This window comes from Balaenoptera acutorostrata, chromosome 18 (assembly GCF_949987535.1).
Source record: "Balaenoptera acutorostrata chromosome 18, mBalAcu1.1, whole genome shotgun sequence".
Lineage (NCBI taxonomy): Eukaryota > Metazoa > Chordata > Mammalia > Artiodactyla > Balaenopteridae > Balaenoptera > Balaenoptera acutorostrata.
Window position 1 is genome coordinate 64,880,475 of NC_080081.1, and position 24,238 is coordinate 64,904,712.

The 24,238-nt window shown below is 48.8% G+C and overlaps 1 protein-coding gene across 12 annotated transcripts in view; it reads right to left on the bottom strand.

Annotated features, from left to right (window-relative positions):
• DHRS12 (dehydrogenase/reductase 12) overlaps positions 1-24,238 on the bottom strand; it is a 66,496-nt gene that overhangs the window by 34,334 nt on the left and 7,924 nt on the right. For all 12 annotated transcript variants that reach the window (XM_057533247.1, XM_007193707.2, XM_057533249.1 and 9 more), the window contains 4 exons: positions 18,193-18,285; positions 17,031-17,112; positions 2,394-2,455; positions 1,008-1,112 (listed from right to left, as the gene is read on the bottom strand). In XM_057533247.1, the coding sequence (XP_057389230.1) occupies positions 1,008-1,112; positions 2,394-2,455; positions 17,031-17,112; positions 18,193-18,285 (342 nt within the window). The remainder of the gene's footprint in view (positions 1-1,007; positions 1,113-2,393; positions 2,456-17,030; positions 17,113-18,192; positions 18,286-24,238) is intronic.

The window sequence follows — 24,238 nt, forward strand, 5'->3', positions numbered from 1 at the left end:
GAACTGGGGATGCTTAGAGAACACAGCTGTTGCAAATTCCCTAAGAAATCATCAGTTATCCCCCCACCCCCACCCCCACTTAAGCCTCAGCTGTATGGAGACTACTGCCCAATCCCAGGGCAGTTTGATTACGCTTCGCAAAGAGCTCCATCTGGGCCTCATTTACGGAGTGAGCGGTTTGTTCCCATGTTCCCTGGAAAAACTGTCAAGAAGTATGGTTCCTTCAATTGTCAGGATTGAGTCATGAACAGTAATCCACCAGGAGTTGGTCTGGGGCTCGGTGAGCGAAAGCGGGGCAGAGCCAGGGCGCACAGGGGGCAGGGGGAGGTCGGACAGAGGCAGACCACACCAACAGGAGGGACAGCTGGTGGGCGCTGGCAGCCTCACAAACGACGAGGGGGCCCACCCAGGTGACGAACTGAGGGGCCAGAACTGTAAGTGTGGAAGGTATACAGCCGGCTTCTAAAAACAGCTGCGACGAGCTGATATACAGCGGCGTGACTACACTTTGTTAAGATCGGGCATGAGATCTGGACCCCTGCCCTTTCCTTTCAGAATTGGATGCACATGCCCTTCAAAGGGAGCCCGGAAACCCAGCGTTGTTCCAGGGGCATCTGTCCAGCCAGTGAGCAGGGGCTGCCCAGGGAGAGAGGAGTGACTTCCTGGGTCCATATTCCCTCTGAGCCGCTGGGCAAGGAACCCCAGCTGGGCTCCTGGCTGTGGCGGCCCCCGGCTCTCACCATGCTCTTTGTGGGTCTAAGAAACCAGCGAAGAGAGGTGGCGGCTTGTGTGGCTCTTCCTAGGGGCGAGCTGAAGCCCCCCAGCCCCACCCCGGTCTAGGCAGAGCTGGGCTCGGCCAGGCTCCTGATGGAGAAGAGGGTTCTCTCTCCACTGGGGAACATTCAGGCGCTGCTGGGAATTACTAAGATCCAAATTAACGTGAATCCCAGAATTAGCCTTCCTTGGAAAAGCACCCAGGTGGCAGCCTTGAGAAACCCCTCACTCACTTTGTTTTGTGCATAGACCATGGTGCCGTCGAATGCTGTCCTTTCTGACTGTAGGTCATCGGTACTCAGTTTCTGAACCAGCATTCCTCCGGAGGAGACTGTCACCTGCAGTGAACAGAATGGAGATCTGTACAGAAAAGTTCATAACACCCTCCCATCCTGCTTCTCTGTCAAGCAGCGTGTCGGTTTCTTGTTGCTACTGCAACAAATGACCACAAACTTAGTGGCTTACAAAGTCGCAGATGAATTCCCCCACTGGAAGCTCTGGAAGTCGGAAGTCTGAAATGGGTCTTATGGGGCTAAAATCAAGGTGTCAGCAGAGCTGCATTCCTTCTGGCAGTTTTAGGGGGGAATCCTTCCCTTCCCTTCTCCAGCTTCTAGAGGCCACTCGCATGCCTTGGTTTGTGGCTGCACCACTCCGACCGCCTCTGCTTCCACTGTCATGTCTCCTCTGACTCTGGCCCTCTTCTTAGGACCCCTGTGACTACACTGGCCCACCTGGGTAATCCACGATACCCTCCCCATCTCAATACCCTTAACTTAACCACATCTGCAGAGTCCCCTTTGGCCATGTCAAGGTGACATATTCACAGGTGCCAGGAACTAGGACCTGGACCTCTCAGATCAGGGGAGGTCATTATTCTGGCCCTCACAGCAGAGAGAATGCAGCCTGCGTTAACTCCCGACTTCTCTGATTTCCGTCACTGTAACCCATTAGCCTGTCCCCTCCCATTTGAGCGGCACGTTCTCCAGGAAGCGCACCCACCCACCCACCGCTGACTGCCTTCCCCCGCTGCCCCTGCTCTTCAGAAGCCCCCCTTTCTGAATGCTTTGCCAACTCTCGGATGACACTGGGGAAGAGCCTACAGTGCGGGCTGGGGCTTTGCACAGCTCTGCCTCGCTTTTGGCGGGGGACTTGTTGCTTGTGTATGGGCAGCAGGCACCCAGCCGCGGCAAGAGGCAGGAGCAGGGCGGGTGGAGGGCCCCTGAGAGCAGGGCGGGGCGGGCAGGATCGACAGCCAGCTCCCAGGAAGTCTCTACTGCCAGAGCGAGCATTCTGGAATCCCAGGCCACACCTACAAGCCCCTCAAGTACGTGTGTCCTCGGGACAAAGCCACAGGCTGACCCCCACCTTGACCTGGATCCCTCCCCGCTTCACCGGCCCCTCCCTAGACCCACCTGGACGCCGTCTGGGCTGGGACACCGCTGCTGGACCTCAGATTATCAAACGGAAGGCCCGTGGACCCAGGGGACAGAATTTGGCTCCCCCTATGGACGTGGACAGCATGGTCCCCTCGGGACAGCTGGGGCAACAAACGTAGGACCACTGATTTCCCATCAGGAGCAAAGTCATTTACTTACAAAACATCCCCGAAGTCAACTCACCACTCTGGGGTCGTGTTCTTTCTCCAAGACGGGGATCAGGGCAGTCGTGAGAACATACACACCTGCGGAGGCACAGAGCATTCATGAGGGGGCATGGGGCCATCTGGGGCCGCGGGACCCCTCCTCTCAGGTGGCCCCGGGGTGGTGGTGAGGCGGCACTGTTTACCTGCATCCTCCGGGTGAGCGGCACGTGGCTGCCTGAGCCGCGGTCCGCCCCCCCTCGGAGGGTTTCTGGTCCGATCGCTGGGCCCAGCCCCGTGTTGCTCCTATCCTGTTGCCACTGTCCTGCCCCTTCTCCAGCTTCATGGGGTTTCCTTTCCCCAGGAGTGGAACAAAGCTGCCTTAGAACCTCAGGGACTGAGACAATAAAATGTCCACACCAGAGGAAGGAAAAAAGCAAACTACACAACAGTGTGTGATCCCACCTGGCAGAGAAAAAAAGTGTATAGAGACACATATGTTCATTACGTCTAGAGTGTGCATGGAAGACATGAACAGGAAACGTGAAATGTAGCAACACTGCTTAGGCCCCAAGGGTGGGATTAAGTAAAGCGTCTGCTTCCTTTGCTGGGCATTTCTGTACGGTTCGAATTTGAATATTTCTACAATGAGCCTAGAACCTTATGGTTATTTCTGCAATCATAAAAACTATATGTCTAACATTTTTAACGAAATGAGAAAAATATTGTTCAAGTGTATCTGACATGGAGAGATATTCACAGTACATGGAATGAGATGTTTACAAAACGGCAGGAGGAACAGAATTCCATTTTTGTGAGGAAAGATGTGTCAAAATGAAGAAAAAGTATCTGCAAGGATGATATTGTGGTGCACTAAAATGTTCAAAATGCTTATCTCTGAGTGGGCAATTATTATTTCTATGTTCTTATGCTTATCTGTTTTGTTTTGTTTTTTCAAACAATGAACATATATTACCTTGTGTTAACGAGTTGGGGGTCGGGGAATTTAAATGAAAGCCCTGGGCTCTTTTTGGGCCACTCCTCAGAGTTTCTGCCTGCCCAGCTCTGCCCACCACCTCGAGCCCGGCCCTGCATCCAAGCTCACCGGAGCACCCTGGTGTCACGGAAAGGGCGCTGGGGGGAGCCGGGAGCCTGGATTTGAGTCCTGGCTGGCACCTACCAGCGGTGTGACCGTGGGCAGGTCGACAAAGCATTTCAGCCTTGGTTTCTTTACTTGTGAAAGGGAGACCATAGCTGGACAGCCCACCTCCTAGGATCACAGGGTTTTGTGGTGAAACGAAAATGTGTGCGTAGACTGGAAAGCTCTCTGTGCACATTGGTTGTTGCCATTTTATTTCATTATTATCATTATTCCTATTATTATTATTAGCAGTTCTGAGTTGTGCCCTTCACGCCACACAGCATTCTTAGCGTCTGCACCCCAACCTGTCGCTGAAGGTGCCCGCCTCGTTAGTATTCATGGATGTTTAAAGTCTGGCAAACACTGGGTCTCTGAGAGCTGTTGGCCTCCGTGTAGTGGCCTTGAACACTTTCTTTGCATTCACTGCTGGTGACTTTCTCTGTGATTTAATTTGCGAGAAGTAGAAAGGACTTCTGCCAAAAGCTATCAGCCCCATCAGCCTGCCGTGACGGATTGTCATAAACGGCTCCTTGGCGTAAAGGAAATGAAAGCTGGAAGCAGGTTCCACACCACAGGCCTGCACCCCTCCTCTAGAGGCTCCGCTGCTTCCCTCCCAGAGGCCCGGGATGGGCCGAGGGCCGGACTTGCTCCCCCCGCTGGCCGGGCGCTCATCCTGGGGTAGCCCCTCTGCGCCTCTCCCCCGACCCAGGAGACGGGGGTGTGTTTTGATTTCTGCTTCATCCTCTGAGAGAATATACCCTACCGGTATCAATTTAGATGCTAACAGAGTCACCGGCAGGAAGACTAGCTGGGCCATTCATCCCTACCAAATACACTCACAGCCTGTGTAGGGCACAGCCAGGTGGTAGGTGATTTTTTAAAACTCCTGGAGAAACTGCAGTTTTTAGCAACAGGCCTTCAGGGCCCTTTCTATCTTTAAAAAAAAAATCTCCCGCATTCCAAATCCACAAAACGGGCCCTCTCCCATCCAGCTCTCTGGGCTCCCCCACCAGCAGATCTGAGCCATCGTGTGTTTCTATATGCTTTTTGCCTCCTAGGTCTCCAGCTGTATCATTTCAAAGCACATATGTCACTCTTCACACACAGCAAGCATTTCTCCTCCCTGAGAAGGAGATGAAGCCACTCTCTTTCCAGCCACAAGTGATTTATAATCCGCCAGCCTCCTAGCCAGCTTTCTGAGGCCTTTCCTGTGTACCCTCAGCATCTTTTCAGGCCAGCAAAGAGAAACACAGGAAAAATCTGCTACATGCCCAGTATAACTTCCCTGTTCCTGCTCCCTTCTGCCCAGAAAATTTCTCGCCTTGTACAGTTCTTTGAGGCTCCTATCTATTGCTAGATTGATGTTCCCCAATTTAGGAATCTCTGAATAAAGCCAATAAGATCTTTTAAAAGAATCTGCTAAATTAATAACATAAAAATATGTAAGTAGTATGTATGCGTATATTTTTATATATATATATATTTTTTTTAATTAAAAGAATTGGAATTAAGAGAATCCCAGAGAGGTTCTGTGACTTTTCCAAGTTCCCAGCAAGTCCACGCAGAATGGAAAACATGGCAAATCTCCCTTTTCTTGAGTCATTCAACCACAGAGTCCCAACCAACCCCGGTGCCAAGGGAGTAGGAATGAATCCCGTTGTTTGCCAGTCACTGCTCCTTTAGGATGAACGTGGCACCAGGAGCTCCTTGCCCAGCTCACAGATCCTACCATGGGCCTGCTGTTAACACGGGCGCCAATGCCACTCTCCTGCCCCAAAGCCCTTCAACACTCCAGGCGCCCAACCAAATTAAGCAGAAAACGCCTCGGCCTGGTGTGGTAGACTTCCTCTGGAGATGGGCCCTGCATCCTGTAACAACACGTAACCGAGTCATGACCCTGGGCCAGGCACCATATTTGAGCCACGCAACCTCGACGCCCTGGGCAGCGTAGACTGAGTTAGGGGTGACACCTGAGCCAAGCTGTGCCAGTCGAACCCTCCCCGCAAGAGCATGGGCACGGGACCCTTGACTCAGCGGCCGCCATATTTGGCCCATGTGCACGGAAAAGCATCCTGCAGAGACAGGAGAGCTGGGATAGAGTCTGTGGACAAGGGTCCCAGAGAAACAGGAAAAGTTCACCCCAGTTCCTCACGCTCTCCTGTCCTGTCCCTGACGCTCCCAAAGCCCAGCTGTGCCTCTGCCGCTAAGTTCTGTGAAGGCTGCCCTTGCCTCCCCCCTAGTAAATCAGTTTTGTTTAGTCGGCTTGAGTGGGTTCCTGTTCCTTATAACCAGACAATCCCTAAGACTTGGTCTTAGCTAGAAAATCCACCAGTTCGCCTGTGCTAACCAGCTAATAGGAATATCCTTGGAAAGGTGCAAGCAGCGCACTGCTGGAAACAGCTATGGGTGCCTTCGGGTCATTCCTATCTTAGTGTGAACCAGTTTAGTAACTTCCATTCCTCCAAGACTGACTAGCTAAGATCAGGGACATTTGGGGGATTCAGAGCTTTGGTGAGGAGAGGAAAAAAAAAAGAGAACCTATTTTAGTCTGGGCTCCTGGGGGAGGGCAGGTCTGGATGTAGGGAAGACACCTTCAGCCACAGGATAATGTGCCCAAGCTGAGTCCTGCTCCCAATGATAAGGAAAATAATTCATTATCATTATGACTCATTAGTATTTTTAATTTACACAATGCCTTCCTTCCAAGGAACTCATTATGTCGATGGAGGTTCATTATGAGAAAGAGATTTGGGAGTGGAATTTATGTTGGACATAGTCTTCTAAATACGGCAACAAGGACCTTTATGACATGGGTACATGACTTGAAGCAAATCTCTCTCTATAAGCTAATTAGGAAGGGATGTTACACTGTCGAGCCGGGTAATGCTGAAGGAGAGGTGCGGAGTAGTCTGAAAGCATTCCTGAAACCACATTTCCATCTGAATATTAAACTCATGGTGCTCCTGAAATCATACCATATCATGGGTATGATATATTTCAGTAGCATTAGAAGTATTGTTTGATGAGAAAAATCTACTGCAATGTTTACATTTAGCATAGGAGAACGGATTGGAGTTTCTATTAAGAAACCTTCACAGCCAGCTTGAATTAAAGCCACTTTGGTTACTAAGTGGGTGTATTTGGCTATATGCTTCTAGCAGGTATACTACCTGCCGGAGAAAATGACTGTCCCTCTACCCCTGGGAGGTTACTGGTGTAGATTTTAAAGGAGCGGACAGTTGCGTGACGATTACTATTTGGTGCCTCTCCCATTGGTACAATAACACGAACGTCCCACAGCGAGCCTCGGGGCCTCACACGCTGACTTCACAAATTGTATAAAGACCACTTCAAAGCTCATATTACCCGGGGAAGCTGGGAGCGCAGAGCCCCAGAGAAAATGAGGCATTAAGAGGCATCAGAGTCATCAGTTTCTCGTGGGGCATTTACTCTTGGTTTGGGGTCAGACGGCGGTGAGGATGAGTCAGATCTTTCCCTTTGCCCCCAACCTCAACTTCCCCGCTTCCAGTTCCACTTGCTAAATGCCAGACCCAGTGATAAATGCTAGGGATACTGTGAGAACTCCCTGACCGCAGGGTGTTCACCAGGCATTAACAGGGCATTATGTAATGAACCGACACCCACAGTGAGGTCAGTGCTGTGCAGAAGAGACTGTCCTGAGCACATGGGATGGGGTGGCGGTGGCATCGGGGCCGAGTTAGCAGTGAGGTGACACCTCAGCTAAGATTTAGAGGCGAGAGAGGCAGGACTAAGCTGGCAGGGTGCTAGGAGAGGGTAGGGATGGAAGGAGGGTGTCCAGGCGTGGAGCACAGTCTGTGCAAAGAGCCTGGGGGTGGGAGGGCTCACTCCAGGGTGGCTGAAGCTGTGAGCAGCTGGAGAGCATTGTTTAAACGTGGGAATGGACATCTGTGAGCTCCACCTGTGAGGTGGGAAGGGTCCACCTGAGAGGAGAGGGGGGAGCTCTGGCACATGTCTTGGGCTCCAGGTAACCCACAAAAGTGAATATGCTGTCACTTCCTTGTCCTCCCCAGGCCATCCAAGGTCTGTACCTCAGGGTGCTACAGCTAAACCAGTGTTTCTGGTGCAAGATGACTGCATCACTCCCTGCTGTCACATCCGAGAGGGAGGCTGTTGGTACTACACCTGGGGCACAAGGAAAGAGCCTGCTTTACAGCAGGGAGAGAATGGGCTTATTAAAAGCATGAAGGTGCTTAATTGGGATTTTGTTTTTAAAATTCCCCAAATGGGTGTGTGGTAGAACTGCTGTTGAGTAGCTCTCCTTTAAAAACACCCATGGAATCCCAGCCAGATCATCCGATAAGGTCCTGGGCCCCCGGGGCCAGGATGGGGCCGGGCACCTCACTGGCTTCCTGAATGGGGGCCAGTGCTCCTTGGCTGGGAGAACAGGAGGCGTGGTCCCCACGGGGCCCGAGAGAGCTCGCCCCGGGCCGGGCACTGCAGCGGCTCAGACCCCACCCCGGAGTGGCGGGCAGGCAGGTGGGGAGGTCCATCGTGGCCCAGGGGCTCAGCTCTGGAAGGTGTTTCTGCCTCATCCAAAGCAGCCTCAATGGCTGGCAGAAAACCAAAGCCAAGGGGCAGATGATCTCTGACTTTTGGGTTTATCCATTCTGTCCTTAGGAGGGCTGCACAGGGCGCCCCCCCCACCTCCACCGCCCAGTGCAGTTTTAGACCAAGAGCCTCACCCAGGGCTCCAAAGCCCTTCTGGGGGCCGAGGGGTCCTACCTGGTAGCTTCAGGAGCTCCAGTCCCCACCAGCCTCCCCTGGCGCCTGAAGTCTGGCCTCCTCACCCCCAGTCTATCAGTCCTCTGGGTGACAATGTCTCGAGAATGAGAGGAGTGATGAGCTAGGGCTTGCCCTGGAAGATATTAAAATGTATGTGAATAATGAGAACAGTGCAGTCGTGACAATAATGAGTAGATCAGTGGAACAGACTGGAGCTTGGAAAGAGAAGCAACTTAGTGAGAATTTGGTATATGAGAGAGATGGCATCACAACTCAAAAGAAAGGAAAGATTGTGCAATATATAAGCAGAGCTGTGACACTGCTTATTAAAAAGCGTGAGAAGAAAGAGAGAAAGAAAGAGGAGAAAAGGGTCCTTACCTACCTAATACCCAAATAACTTCCAGTGGACGAAAACGCTAAATAAGAGAAAATGTTGTAAGAAAATAGGGGGAAGAAACAAGTATTTAGAGTAACCAGGATTTTTTTTAACCATAAAAATGAATAAATCAGTCTTAATAATAAATATACAGCCTGACTACATAGAAAATTTAAACTTCTGTGTGACCAACCAAAGCACCAAAAACAGAATTAAAAAGTCATTTGCTAAACTGGGGGGGGGGGGGGGCGGGGGAGGGCGGGGAGGAAGGCACTTGTGATAAATGTGCCAAAGAAGGCTTATAAACCAACAGTTTAAAAGATGATGATCACAATTGAAAAATGGGCAAAGGACATGAACAGGCAACTCCCAAAAGAAATACAAATGGCCAATAAATAACCACCATCGCCAAGTTCAATATCACTAGTAACCAAAGAAATGCAAAGAAAAGTAAGATGCCAGATTTCATCTATCAGTTTTGCAAAGATCATTCTTTTGGGGATGATGGGTGGGACCCAGAGTTTGTTGGGATAGGGAGAGATAAGCACTAAGAATGCTGGTGGGAATACAAATTGCTCCAATTTTTCTGGCGGGCAATTTGGTTAATGTATAATGCATTTGGCAATTTGGTCAAAGGTCTCAAAAATGGTCACAAACTAGGTGTCTGTAATTTCACTCCTAGGAATCCATCCTAAGGCAATAACCAAAGATCCACACAAAAATGTATGAACAAAAGTACTCATGGTGGAATCATTTTCAATAGTGAGAAGTTGGAAACAAGCTAAATATCCCACAATAGGGGATAAACATACTAAACTATGGTGCATTCATACAATAGAATATATCCTAAATAGAAGTAACATTTTAAAGGATGTTTAATGATATGAGAAAACATTTATAATATAATGCTACCTGGAAAAACACAAGACTCAGAATGGTATACACACTGTGGCCCCTCCTCAGAGTAGGGGACACACATAGAAAAAGGCTGGAAAAAACAGACCAATGTTAATGGTGGTTTTATCTTAATGATGGAATGACAGGAGAGTTTTGGTTTCTCTTGGATACTTTTATTTCCCTATTTTCTAAAAGAAGACACATTTGTCTTATGATTAGAAAAAAGCGACCCTGAATAAACACCTCCTCCCTACCCTGCCCCCCACACAAAGTCCTAAGACGGCACCTGCTAAGATGAGCACAGACCCTTGATTTACTGAGCTGTGAGCTGGGACCCAGAAAGGAGTGTAGCCCAAGGGAATGAGAGAAAGGAGACAAATGTTTGGAGGGAAGGAGCAGAGGAGGCGTGAGGAAGGGAACTGGGAATGGTGCAGAATGTGGGATGCTGCTGAAGCCATACTGGTTTTGCTGGGGCCCTGATAATACTCCAGTGTCCATTCGTTCAGTCGTTTGAAGAGATCAGAGGGGCTTGGGCACCTTGGGGCCAGATTTCAAAACGGGAGAAGGACACCTAAGGGAGCCCTCTGATGTAGCTGGACAGCAGCCCTCTCTCCCTCTCCCTCCTCCTCCATCTTCCTCTCTCCCTGCATCTCAGGGGCTTCTCAGGGGAGAGGTGGTGCAGAGAAAATTCTAGGACAACGATAGGGGTGAGGAACGATGGGAAGGCCAGTGAGACACTGAGGCTGGCTGATCACCTTTTCTTTTGTGACTACTGCCTGCTTCCCAATTTTACCCAGAACCAGATGGGCTCACAGAAGTCATGAACTCTGGTTCCGGTCAAGCGTTCCTCATGGGGTCGCCTTCCCTCACCCGAAGAGGCTCTCCTGGACAGCAAGACGGCCATCTCTCCGTCCACAGCCTTTGCGCATTCCACTATCCTTGGAATAGCGGAAGGACTTTCTCCGGCCTCTGCACAGCACAGCACGGAAGGTGCCTCTACGTTTACTCCTCACCAACTGATGCTTTTTAGCACCTACTATTACCAGGCGTGAGCAGGGTGACCTGTGCTCTAGGCTGGAGGGAAGACAGTACCCCTTCTAGGAGCGCGCTGATTACCAAGGAGGGCACCTCAAATCAATCATAGTAAATAGTCTGCTTCTTACCAAGAAACAGACTCACTGTGCTGAGAGCTATGCTACTTTCCTATCTTTTTGCTTTTTCTTATGTATTTTTACGTCCAGTAAAATTCTGTGTGTGTGTGTACGTGTGCAGCTCTATGAGCTCTTGCAAATGCATACAATTGGGTAACTCCATGCATTAGATTGTGGTGTGATTCACAACCGTTCCGTCACCCTAAATATTCCCTCACAGTCACCTACTACCTTTGTGGTCACACCCTCCTCCCACCCCTAACCCCCAGCAACCACCGGTCTGTTCTCAGTCCCCATAGCTTTGCCTTTTCCAGAACGTCATATAAACAGAATCATACAATGCATCCTTTTGAGTCTGGCTTGACTTCCGCCAATGCATTTAAGATCCAGCCACATTGCTGCAAACATCAGTATTTTGTTCCTTCTTATTGCTGAATAGCATCCCACTGTATGGAAGCGCCACAGTTTATTCACCAGTTGAAGGACATCTGGGTTGTTTCCAGTTTGGGGTGATTATGAATAAAAATAAAGCAACTATAAACATTTACGTGCACATTTTTGCATGAACACGTTATTTCTCTTGGGTAAATAACTTACAACTCCTTCTTTAACCCTCACCTCTAGCCTATAAAGGTATCATGATCTCCATTTTACAGAATGGGAATGTGAGGCTTGAGGAGGTTTAAGCAATTTGCACAGTCACGTAGCTGGAGGAACTGGATTACCCACCCGGTGGGTCAGCTCAAAACGGACTGAGCTCCTCGTAAGGGCCAGGCAGTGCCCGCACTCAGTGATTCATGCTCTATGCCAGAAACCACCTATCAAAGGGTGACTTCTATGGTGCTAAGATAGGGTCACAGAGGGTGCTCTGGGAGCCCAGAGGAGGAGAAGCGCTGGCCAAGCTCCAGGCTGGTGTGCTCCCAGCGAGTCACGGAGGAGAAGTGAAAGTGAACCAGGAAGGGGACGTTCTAGGCACAGGAGCCACAGGAACAAAAGCATGGAGGTATCCTGCTGGTGACAGGTTCCAAAACTAATGGGCCGACTGGCAGAGGATCCATGTTGGGAAATCATGGAAGTATGTTTGGACAGGTGGGGGAGGTACCATAACAAAGGACTTCAATGCCAGATGAAGGGATTTGGATGTTACAACAATATTAGCTGACATTTCTACAGTGCTTGCTATCCCCAGGTACTGTGTCTTTCTGGGAATCCTGAAGGTTTGGGAGCTGGAAGGAGGTTTTAGGAGCCAAATGGTACATAGGTAAAGCTCAGAGTAAGGCTTATTGACAAATAAGAATGCCTGACACCAAACACATTTAGTGTCTGAGGGCCTATTTCACCTTGGAAGTACCGTTCTCTGCTTTCCTGGGGTTTGGACCCCAGCTCCCTTCATGGATGAAAAGAGAACTTAACCATATGGTTACTGACATTGTTTATATGTCTGATTCCCCCACTGGACCAGGAGTCCATATAATTTCTGAATCCTCATCGCTGACCACAGGGACCAGCTTACAGTGTGTGTTCTTTAAATGTTTATTGAACAAACAAGATATTTTGCTCATTAAATATTTGGGGTTAATGGTTACCCCATCAAACTCAGATGACCCATTTCCAAAGACTTAGAATGTAATAAAATAGACCCTTGTCGTAGATTACTGTTTGACAATACTCACCCTCTCTTCCCCAGTTTCCTGGGAGGAATATGTTTCCCTGACTCTTGATTTTGGGCTCCGTGAAATGACTTGCATTGGTCAGCTGGACGTTAGCAGATCTGAAGCAAGCAGGGGCTTGCAATGTGCCTGCACACTTGGGCTTCTGCTATTGCCACTGGAACATACTCTGGCCAGCCTAACGGTCCAAGGAGGACGCAAGAATTTGGAACATAATGCAGACCCAACTTGCTGCTTAGAGATACCCTACTGAGCTCAGCTGACATCAGCCCACCCAGCAGACCTGCATAAGAGTCAACAAGAAATACATGCTAATTTATTGTATGCCTAAGAGATTTGGGGGTTGTTTGTTAGGTAGCAAGAGCTGACAGATACAAGCCTAGAGCAAAAATGGACCAACTATAATTTTGTTGTCCTTTATTTAGGAAGGTGAGTCACTCAGACTCTGGTTTCAAACTACTTCTGATCCTGTTTCCTTGTTTATGAAATCTATAAAATTGTTATGAGAATTGAACGAGATAGTCCAAGAAAAACACTTAGTGGAGCCCCTGGCACATGGAACGTGTTCAGTGTGTGCCATTATTATTATTATTATTATTATTATTATTATTATTATTATCATCATCATCATTATTAAGGTGTTTCTGGACCCTGGGTCCCTGCTTTAAACAGCAGTTACCATTGGGTGTGGAGCTATGCCGGTGAGCAGAAAGCTCCAGATCACAGAATGTGAAGGGACAGAACATGTACCGTACACTGATGTATGTACGTCCTTCCAAAATGACCTCAACTGAACTTTCCCACCTTCTGCCAAAGATCTAAGGCACCACTGCCTGTTTATTACAATCAATTAACTGATGACACAGCTGTCTCGGAGGAGGTGGATGGCATCCTTGTCTCGTGTGCCGTGGGTGAGAGGGGCTGAGATGCGGGTGAAGGTTGTGATCGGCTGATGCTCGGGCTGTGGCCGGCTGCCAGCACAGCACTCAGCGAAGCACTGCGCTCCCACCCACCCCCCCACACACATCGCCTTCACTCCTCACGGACTCTGAATGCCACTGAATGCCAACAGGCAAAATGGATATGGTTTGAGGAGACCCGAAACACAGGGGGCAAGAAAAGCAACCAAACAGCATCTGTCTCATGAGATCACTTTACCTCCACGCTTCGTCTCCCCACAAATCTGCCCCGGGGCAGCTCATTTTTGTCCCTAGGAGAGTAAACTATGAAAACCTCTCTGTGCCCCACACATCTCCGCAAAAGGAGAGGGAGAATGATTTCCAAACTTTATCTAATTCATAGACTATGATGTCTTCACAAAGAGCCACACGCAGCCACGGGCTCTGACAGTATTTCACTAATCCTCCACCTCCCGAACTCTTAGGATCTGGTGATAAATTCTGCAAATCCTATTGTGTCCTGCCCTCAGAGTATCAGGAATCTACTGATGTTTGGCTGGGGATTGGAAGTATTTCTAGAGGCCAAACTGAATCTTAGAAAATAGAAGACAACCTAACCTGTGTTACATAATCAGGCCATGAAAACATGTTTCATATTAGAAAGGCAGCCAGCAGTTTCCTAGGACTCAGACAGAGGTATGGGCTGTTTGTTTGGCTCTGGACCTGCTTCAGAATGACAATATTTGAACCTCTCTGTATCTCCTCATCTGTAAAGCAGAAGCACATCAAGCTGCCCTCTCTGTCACTGACTTGCTTCTGTGTATATTGGACTACGTCTTCCCCTCTGGAGAGGATGAATAAATATTAAGCATGAGAATTATTATGCTTCTCAGAGGTTGGAAAGATCAATAAACTGTTTCTAACACAGGTAGGAAATGAAAATGAAGAGATATCAAGGTCCTTAGAAGCAGACTGGATCCGTAACAAAAGTACAACATAATCAGCTGTACAATCAAAAAGGCAAAAGCAAACAATAATAAACAATAAAATAAAAATTTTAAAAAAGGGAATTCCCTGGTCGTCCAGTGGTTAGGACTCTGTGCTTTCACCGTAGTGACCTGGGTTCAGCCCCTGGCGGGGGAACTAAGATCCAGCAAGTCTTGCAGCGTGGCAAAAAAAAAAAAAGGCAGTTGCCTTAGAGTCTATCGGACCTGCCCCACACTCTCAATCAATGCAGATTCCCAGGAGGCCCTCTAAGCAGTGTCCCTAGCCCTGGGCCGTGCTTCTCCTGGCATGGCTGGTCACTCCCCTCGCAGCCTCCCTTTAGCACTTATCTCACGATAACGCAGTGATGGGTCTGAGGGAGGAGATGCTGGGGGGCTGGTAGAACTCATCTTGGTTATGAACATGGGCTCTGGAGGCACACAGACTTGGGTGCAAATTCTGGCTCCTCCACTTGACCTTGGGCAAGTTATGCAAGCTCTCTCAGTCTAGTGTTTTCATCTGTAATGTACAGGCAGGAATACTTCCATCACAGGGTGGTCACGCGGGTTCAGTGCCATATATACGTACGCCACCCACGAGTGCCCAGCATGCAGCGCACACCCAGTAGAATGTAGCTGGGTGGTGGATGGGCGGGTGGGAAGCAGCAGAGCGGGCTTCATCCTGTGCAACCCCACAGGGCCCTGCACCTTTTGAATCCAGGGGCCCCCTATTTTTGTTTGGCACTGGGCCCCGCAAATCACAAAGCTGGTCCTGGAGAGCAGCCACCTGGGAGGCCAGCTGCTAGGACCCTAGGAGTCCTTGCCATCCAGGAGAGTTAGAAGGCAAACCCCGGCATGACCCACATGTGCATACATGTGGGTACTTTGGTACTTTGGGCAAGGATACCACATTTGGAACAAAGCGAACGATGGGAATATTTTGTACTAAACCTGCAGCGTTTCATAGCAAGCTCCCAGGGATTTGTTTAAGAAGAAATAAATGCAACCTCAGTGCCGGGGAGAAAGGTTCTTTCCCACTCCAGATGTTCTCTTTCTCCCGGAGAGAGAACAACGAGCATCCTCCCTCAGCCCCTTCCTCTCTCCACTGCGAGGACGGGGACCACTTAAAAAATGGAGGAAATTTAGGAGCAATAATCTGGGCTTGCTGAGCTCTGCGCCCCGCGTCTTCCTCTTCCTGGGAGGGGTTGGTGGTGTCTGTCTGAGGCCAGCCAGATGCAACAAAGCAAGTGAGGCTGGCTAACTCTGGGGTTTAGCATTAAGGAAGCCATTTGGCTCTCACGTGAGCCATGCCCTTCAACCAGCCTCATCTGTAACAACAGTGATTTGGGGCTTTCATCCACTGTCTTACTCCTCAAAGTGTTCAGTTCTTGGCTGGGAAGAGGGTTACTATTTAATGGACACCTTCAACGACAAACACAGGAACCCCCGCCATTCATCTTGTGACTTAGGATGAATTAAAATGCCTTATTAAAAGCTTCACTTCCTATGAGAAAATGGTATAGTCACTGGGGAGAATCTTAGATTCATTGCATGTCCGAGTTGAAAGTCACCGAAATAGTCTACAGTTGGTCCCTGACTTACGATGGTTTGAATTGTGATTTTTTGACTTATGACGGTGTGAAAGCGATGCACATTAGGTAGAAATCGCACTTCTAATTTTGGATTTTGAACCTTTCCCGGGCTGGTGATATGCGGTATGACGCTCTCTCGGGATGCAGGGCAGCGAGCCGCAGCCCCCAGTCAGCCAGGTGATCACAGGAGTGAACAACCCTCACACTTACAGCCATTCTGGACCCAGACAACCGTTCTGTTTTTCACTTTCAGTATAGTATTCAATAAATTACATGACATATTCAATACTTCATTATAAATTAGGCTTTGTGTTAGATGATTTTGCCCAACTGTAGGCTAATGTAAGTGTTCTGAGCATGTTTAAGGTAGGCTGGGCTAAGCTACGATGTTCGGTAGGTTAGGTGGATTAAATGCATTTTCAATTTGCTATATGATCAACTTATGATGGGTTGGCTGGGACCTAACCCCAACATAAGCTGAGGAAGATCTGTACTCCAGACCCCTTAGTGCAAGATGGAGAAAATCCAAAGAGGTTAAAAGCCTGGTACATTGGTTTTCAAACTTTAGTGTGCATCAGAATCATCTGGAGGGCTTGTTAAAACACAGATTTCTCAGCCCCGTCCCAGTTTTGGATTTAGCAGAGCTGGGGGTGAAGCCCAAGAATGTGCGTTTCTACCCAGTTGCCCGGTGATGTTGATGCTGCTGGCCCAGGAACCCTACTTTGAGAATCACTGGCCTGGCACAAAATGAGTCGGTCTGTTATTACAGGGCGGGAACCGGAACCCAGGGGTCCTGCATTCCAGGTGAGTGCCCTTCTTGGCCCATCTTCTGGCCTCATGGTTGCACCTTTCTCAGCCCTGGCTGGAAGTTCCCTTGGCTACAGTTTTCATGTTTGCACTTTCCACCTAAGATGACCTTGCCCTTCTCACCAAAGTCATGTCTATAACGAGCCTTGAGCTTCCTAGAAAAAAAAACTTTAACAATGCTAAGTATTTCTGGCACTAACACATATTATGAAAAACATGAAAAGAGTGTTTTATGAAGAAATAATAAATGCAGTGAAGGATAAATTTAAAGTAAATGCAATCACGCCAAGGACCAAGAACCCAAAAAGTAGATCAATGTTTTTCTGACCCTTCTACGGTATCATTTATGTCTACGTTTATTGTGCTAAAAGCAAACAAGAAAACTGCTTACACTTACCCAGAGTGTTGGTAGCAAAGTTTTTTTCAAGTCCATCTTCCGTGAGCTCTCTCTTATTGACCATGCAACCTGCATTATTGATCTAGAAAGTACAGTTCTCGTTTCAAAATAAAGGAAAATAGGGCCAAAGGACCTGTCCCCAAACCCCACGGTTCCGCCACCACCACTGGTCCCACATTCATGGGACAACATCAGTTCTGCTCAACTGTCCCTTCACTCCAAACCCCTTCCTGGAAAATGCCATTTGTGCAGCAGGCTCAGCCATGGGACTGTGCAGAGACCTCCGATGACCAGGGCTTGGCCCGGCAACCTAATTCACGATAAAGTGCCCCAGGAATTCGTCTAGACCAGCGCTGTCCAATAGAAATATGTAATTTTAAGTTTTCTAGAAAGTAGCCACATTAAAAAGGTAAAAAGAAACAGGTAAAATGGATTTTAATATTTTATTTAACTCAAGATATCCAAAAAGAGTATCATTTCAAAATGGAATCAATATAAAAATGTTAGTTTACTCTGTTTTTCACGCTCAGTCTTCAGCGTCGGCAGATTTGCACACTGGTAGCACACCTCAGTCTGGACTAGCTACGTTTCAAATGCTCCATAGCCATGGTGGACAGCGCAAGAGCAGGCCTGAGCCCGAGTGAGCGTTTCGGAGCACATTAGAAACTATTTGGGTAGAAACGTGGCTCAGCTCAGAGTATATGGGAGGAGAAGAAGGACACCAACCCACCCGAGGCCTCCAGCTCTCTCTGGAGAGCAACTGACTGTGTTACTGAAAGATGTGCTTGTCTGCAGCAGGCGTCCTTTTGGACTAAGCTTTTTATTTAATTTCCCCCTGAGCCTCTAATTTTAATATAGCAAATCCCCAAGTCTACAGAGCTCAGGAATACCAGTATACAAATCATCATTTGATGAAAAAAATGGAACCTCCCCATCCCCCCACAGACCCAGTGGATGGTCCCTTCCTTTCCCCACAAATCCAACCAACAGGGTTAGATTGACTCCAGTGAGTGAACCTGATGACTGAACAGGCCTCCCCATAAAAGATTCTCACTAAGGTGTCACCATAAAGATCCACAAACATACACACCAGTCTACAACCACACAGGCAAGAAATGCACATGCATGAGATTTATCCCCTACTTATGTTTACAAAGCTCACCAGGACATTGAGGGTATGTTCCTGCTTGAAATTTTCAACAAATTTCCAGATTGTCTTGGGATCAGATAAGTCCACAATGTGCAGAAAGATGTTCTAAACCAGAAAACAAAAAAAATTGTAAAGCCTTAAAAAAAAAAAGATAACATGTATTTTTTTTCATTAAAAATGGTTTTTTTAAAAAATGGTTTTAAAAATCAAATCGTTTGGAATGATACAAAATGGAAAGTCTCACTCTTCAGAAGTACACCATTGTTCACAGTTTCTTACAAATCATCCAGAAATATTTTAAGTACATACAATATTTATAAATGTATGTTTCAGGCATTATATATTATACATTTTAAGCATTATGTGTGTGTGTGTGTGTGTGTGCCCCTTTTCCATATAGATAGGATCAGACTATACATTGTTCTATATCCTTCTTTTTCACTTAACAATATGTTTTAGAGATTTTTTTCTTATATATAAATCTACCTTCTTTCTTTTTTTTTTTTTTAATCAGGTTGTTTTCTTATTGTTGAGTTTTTTTTTAACATCTTTATTGGAGTATAATTGCTTTACAATGGTGTGTTAGTTTCCGCTTTATAACAAAGTTATACATATACATATATCCCCATATCCCCTCCCTCTTGCGTCTCCCTCCCACCCTCCCTATCCCACCCCTCTAGGTGGTCACAAAGCACCGAGCTGGTCTCCCTGTGCTATGCAGCTGCTTCCCACTAGCTATCTATTTTACGTTTGGTAGTGTATATATGTCCATGCCACTCTCTCACTTTGCCCCAGCTTACCCTTCCCCCTCCCCGTGTCCTCAAGTCCATTCTCTAGTAGGTCTGCGTCTTTATTCCCATCTTGCCCCTAGGTTCTTCATGACCATTTTTTTTTAGATTCCATGTATATGTGTTAGCATACGGTATTTGTTTTTCTCTTTCTGACTTACTCCACTCTGTATGACAGACTCTAGGTCCATCCACCTCACTACAAATAACTCAATTCCGTTCCTTTTTATGGCTGAGTAATAGTCCATTGTATATATGTACCACCTCTTCTTTATCCATTCATCTGTCGATGGACACTTAGGTTGCTTCCATGTCCTGGCTGTTGTGAATAGAGCTGCAATGAACATGCATTGATCATCTATGTGCATGGCTGTGTGCACCACCGTAAAGGAAAAGGGAGCATTCAACATGGCTCCTCCGTCAAGGCGTTCTGAGTCTACTGGGGGAGGAGGCTGCGTCCAGAGGTAACCATGTCACAAGGCAGAAACTGACACGCATCGTAAGCAAGAACTGAGTCACAGAAGAAGTTGTCATCTTATAGTTAGGATGTGCCTTCGGTAATCTCTTAGGAGCAAAATATTGACAAAAACTCCCAAATGATTGGTAGGAAACCATGACACATCCATGCAAACGTATGTTTTGTGGCCATTAAAATGGCCTCCTCCCCCAGTAGACTCAGAACGCCTTGACGGAGGAGCCATGTTGAATGCCCCCTTTTCCTTTACGGTGGCGCGCACAGCCATGCACATAGATGATCAGTGCATGTTGTCCATTTACCCCTTTTCCTCTGTACTCAGCACATAACTGAAACTTGTGTTCTCAGCATCCAGTGAACGTGAGGCTATTCCCCCTGAGCTCCAGCAGACGTCAGGGACTTATCACCAGCCCAAGGCGGATTCCTGCTGCCGGGAGCTGAACCTACAGGCAAAACTCTGCGCAACAGCTGTAACTCCCTTGATAAAGCAGAGTTCAGGGCCCTGTCTCAGTTTCCCCATTAACTGAGCCATTGAACCCAAGTCAGAATTTCTTTCTACTGATTGATCTTAAAACATATTTTCTCACCCTAAGACAAAGGCTCAGAGAATGAGAGAACAGAAGCAATCCCACATTTTCATGCCTCAGAAGGTCTGTAATCAGCTTGAATACCGTATTTGGCTTAAGTCTGGAACAAATGAATCTTCCTCTGCCTTCAAGGAAGAGGAAAAGCATTGTCCGTACAGGACTATACTCTTCTAAAAAGTCTCTGAAGGCCTCACCCAGACAGAGTGGACATGAGGCTGCTGATTCACACCTGGGTCAGCCGTGAGCGTCCACCAGCGACGGCAAACCAAGCCTACACACCTAATCCTTTCATTCTGAGCCCTTCCCGGCAACCCCCCTGGAACTCCCTCCCACCAGCAGGGCTGCGACACTCACACAAAGCCAGGCTCAAAGAAACAACAAAATTCAAGTGAGCTAAAATCAATTTTACTCTGATCATCTCTCAATCTCCTTGAGCTTCCTGGAAGCACCCAAGGCATCGCAGAATTAAAAAGAGGCGGCAGCAGGGAAGAGGGACTCGCCATTACAGACAAATCAACCTTGGAGCCTGGTGAAATGAAGCATCCTGAAAAGGTGAAGGGAATCATCTGGCTCCCTCTGAGGGAAACTAGGAAGCCCCAAGGCACCCAGAAGGAGAGGCCAGCAGTCTGCTGTGACCAGGGGAAGGAGCCGGGCAGGTGCCAGTGTGTAAAACCCTGACCTGCTGATCTACACGTGACGATGCTGGACCTAGGAGCCATTGGGGGCCCTATACTCACTTTTTTTTAAAAAAAAATTTTATTTATTTGTTTATTTGGTCACGCCGGGTCTTAGTTGCAGCACGCGGGCTCCTTAGTTATGGCATGTGAACTCTTAGTTGCGGCACGCATGTGGGATCTAGCTCCCTGACCAGGGATTGAACCTGGGCCCCCTGCATTGGGAGTGCAGAGTCCTAACCACTGTGCCACCAGGGAAGTCCCGTACTCACTGTTCAAACCTGGGATACAAGTCTGGTTATTGAAACTGAGCAAAACTCAACTGGGATCCTTCCTGTAGGTGAATCACCATCATCTAGCTGCTGGGTGGCCCAGGAGTCAGGAGCTGACATCAGGGGAAGCCTCTACCCAGGGCAGAGGGTGAGTTTGAAGGGTAAAGGGGACACAGTACATGAATGTGCCCTTGGAAGTAGAAATCACTATGTAGGAACGAGGTGACAGTTACTATTAATGTCTAGCACTCGGGAAGCTAAACCAGTAATTCTTAAGAAGGTGGAATTCCATGCTGGCCTGGGAGAACTGGAGAGTAGAAACCCCTGTTTTTTATCTTGGTGTTTTGCTGTTGATGGGATCAATCTCCACAAGACAGAAGGCACACTGACAGCACCTTCCAGCATATCAGGAAGTGAAAAGGTTGCACTGTACCTCTGTGATCTTTCTCCGGGAAACCCATCACTCCATTTTTTTTTTAATTATTTATTTTTATTTATTTATTTATGGCTGTGCTGGGTCTTCGTTTCTGTGCGAGGGCTTTCTCTAGTTGCGGCAAGTGGGGGCCACTCCTCATCGCGGTGCGCAGGCCTCTCTCGTGGCGGAGCACAGGCTCCAGACGCGCAGGCTCAGTAGTTGTGGCTCACGGGCCCAGTTGCTCCGCGGCATGTGGGATCTTCCCAGACCAGGGCTCGAACCCGTGTCCCCTGCATTGGCAGGCAGATTCTCAACCACTGTGCCACCAGGGAAGCCCCATCACTCCATTCTAATCAATGAGAAACACAGCAGGCCAATCCCAATTGAGGGAGAGTATACAAAACCCCTGGCTAGCGCTCCTCAAAACTGTCCAGGTCATCAAAAGCTAGGAAGGTCTGAGAAACTGTCACAGCCACGAGGAGCCTAAGGAGACATGACAACTAAATGTAACGTGGGATCCTGGATGGGATCTGGGAACAGACAAAGGGTGTTAGGTAAAAACTAAGGAAATCTGAATGGACTTTAGTTAGTAATAATGTATCAATATTGGTTCATTTGCTGTAACAAATGAATCATACTCATGTAAGATGTTAGCAAAGGGAAAAATGGGTGTGGGGTAAATGGAAAGTCTGCATTATTTTCACAACTTTTCTATGCATCTAAAACTATTCTAAAATTTAAAAGTTTATTTTTTTTAAAAACGTTGCCCACGGGGAATTCCCTGGCAGTCCAGTGGTTAGGGCTCTGCGCTTTCACTGCTGGGGCCTGGGTTCGATCCCTGGTCGGGGAACTAAGATCCCACACGCCACTCGGTGTGGCCAAAAAAAAACAAAGTTGCCCAAGGAGATAACTGCCAGACAAAAGCCTGGTGTCCTTCTATCCAGGCAGCAAGATGGTGAGGAACTGCACGTAGCGAGGAGCTGAAGGAGGGTCCACTCTGACCCTCTCCCTGGGCCCATCGGGAACACTGTGCCAGACACAGTGGCTGCTGCACTGGGAGCTTGCTCTGTGACAAGCACTCCTTCCCCCAAGCTTGGGGCCACACACACCCTCTCCAGAAAGAGCCCCGTGGCAGGATACTGCACTCTCCGTACTCCACACACCTGATCTTACCAAGCCAGAGTGTCCACGCAGCTGGTTCCCACGTGACCTTGTCCTTCCCTGGTGCCCAGCCTGCCCGCAGGCACCTGGCTCGGCTGGCCTGCCACACGCCCCACCCAGGCTCTCCTGCCCAAAGAACCACCGCTCTTTGACGTCCACCCAACTACACACCCAGGACCGGTCCCGCCAGTGCCCTCCCTGCTTTACCGGCCCAGGCACTGATGAAAGAGAACTAGGGAACTTGAAAAGCAGAGAATGTAAGGTTGGGAGTGGTAATAATATTAGGATAAACAATGTTGATGACAGCAATAATAGTAACAGCTTCTATGGATCGAGAGCTGTACATACTAGGATGCCCTGGACTTCCCATGTCGTAGCACTACCCTGTTATGTCAGCCAGGGTCTAACAGAAACCACTTTCAACAGAGGGAACTGAACGCAGGGATTGGTTTCCCAGAGGAGAAGGGAGAAGAGAAGTCAGCTGGGACTTGTGAAGAAACCCGGAGACCAGCAGCAGCAGGAAGCGCCCACCAGCCCTAGGCTGGAGGAGCAACGGGAGGGGGTGATGTGACCTGAGCCTGAGAGCAGGGCTCGCCACCAGAAGCAGGAACCTCAGCGGACATTCAGCTGTTGCCACGGAGGCCAGATATCCTGTTTCCCCATTCCTCCCACCCCCCTCCTCCCAATCGTCCTCTAATACCCGCCGCTGGTCAAACCCAGGCACGAGGTGGCTGACGTGGGAGCTGGGGGAACATATACTTCGGAAGCCACGCCGTCCGCACCGCCCGCCCCCGCCCCGCCCCCGCCCCGCCGCCCCGCCCCCGCCCCGCCCCGCCGCCCCGCCGCCCCGCCGCCCCGCCGCGATACAGAGCAGATCAGGCGCGCCCAGGGAGGGGCACATCCTGTGTTGAAAACGCTTGTTGACCACTTAATCCTTACAAGACTGTGAGGGGCTGTACTGCCTCTCCCATGTCAATCTCCAGCTCCCAGCATGCTGCCTGACACGTTCACACTCCAAGAGATGTTCAAAAATGAACAAAGTAGTATCACCCCTACTTTTCAGATGAGGAAGCTGAGGTCCAGGGAAGCTAACTAAGCACATGGCCCCGGCTCACAAGGCTTCGTGAGCGCAGAACCGGCACTCAGATGCGAGCCCCGCTCCTGCCCATACACCCTGATGATGCTGGGCAGTGGTGCCTCTTCACACACAGGAAGGGGCAGCCGATCCCGGGGAAGAGCCTGGGGACGCGCTGAGTCAGGGAAACCGCACCTGCGGGGATGAGCAGACGGGCACCCCCGGCCCCGGGCCCTCCGAGCGCTCAGTGCTGGCGGCCACTTACAAACACACAAGAGGAGAGGATTTCCCGTGGGTTTGTGAACGTGAACGGGGGGAGGCCCTCTCCCCCCGCCCCAGGAAACATGCTTGCTCCCCCTCTCAGCACTACCTCCCAAAGACGGTGCAGCTGGACATAAGGAGGGCTCAACAGCGTAAACAGCATCGTGTCCTCTTTTTCTACATAGATCCACTTTGTAAAAAAACATAGCCCAAACCAAAGCGGGCTGGAATCCAGGCAAAGCCTCCTCTGCCCATAGCCTGAGATTAGTATTCCTGCTGCATCTTGCAGCAGTACCACTGAAAGTTATCAGCAGGCAGACAGCCAGCTTTCCATCTCAAGAGCTGCAGCC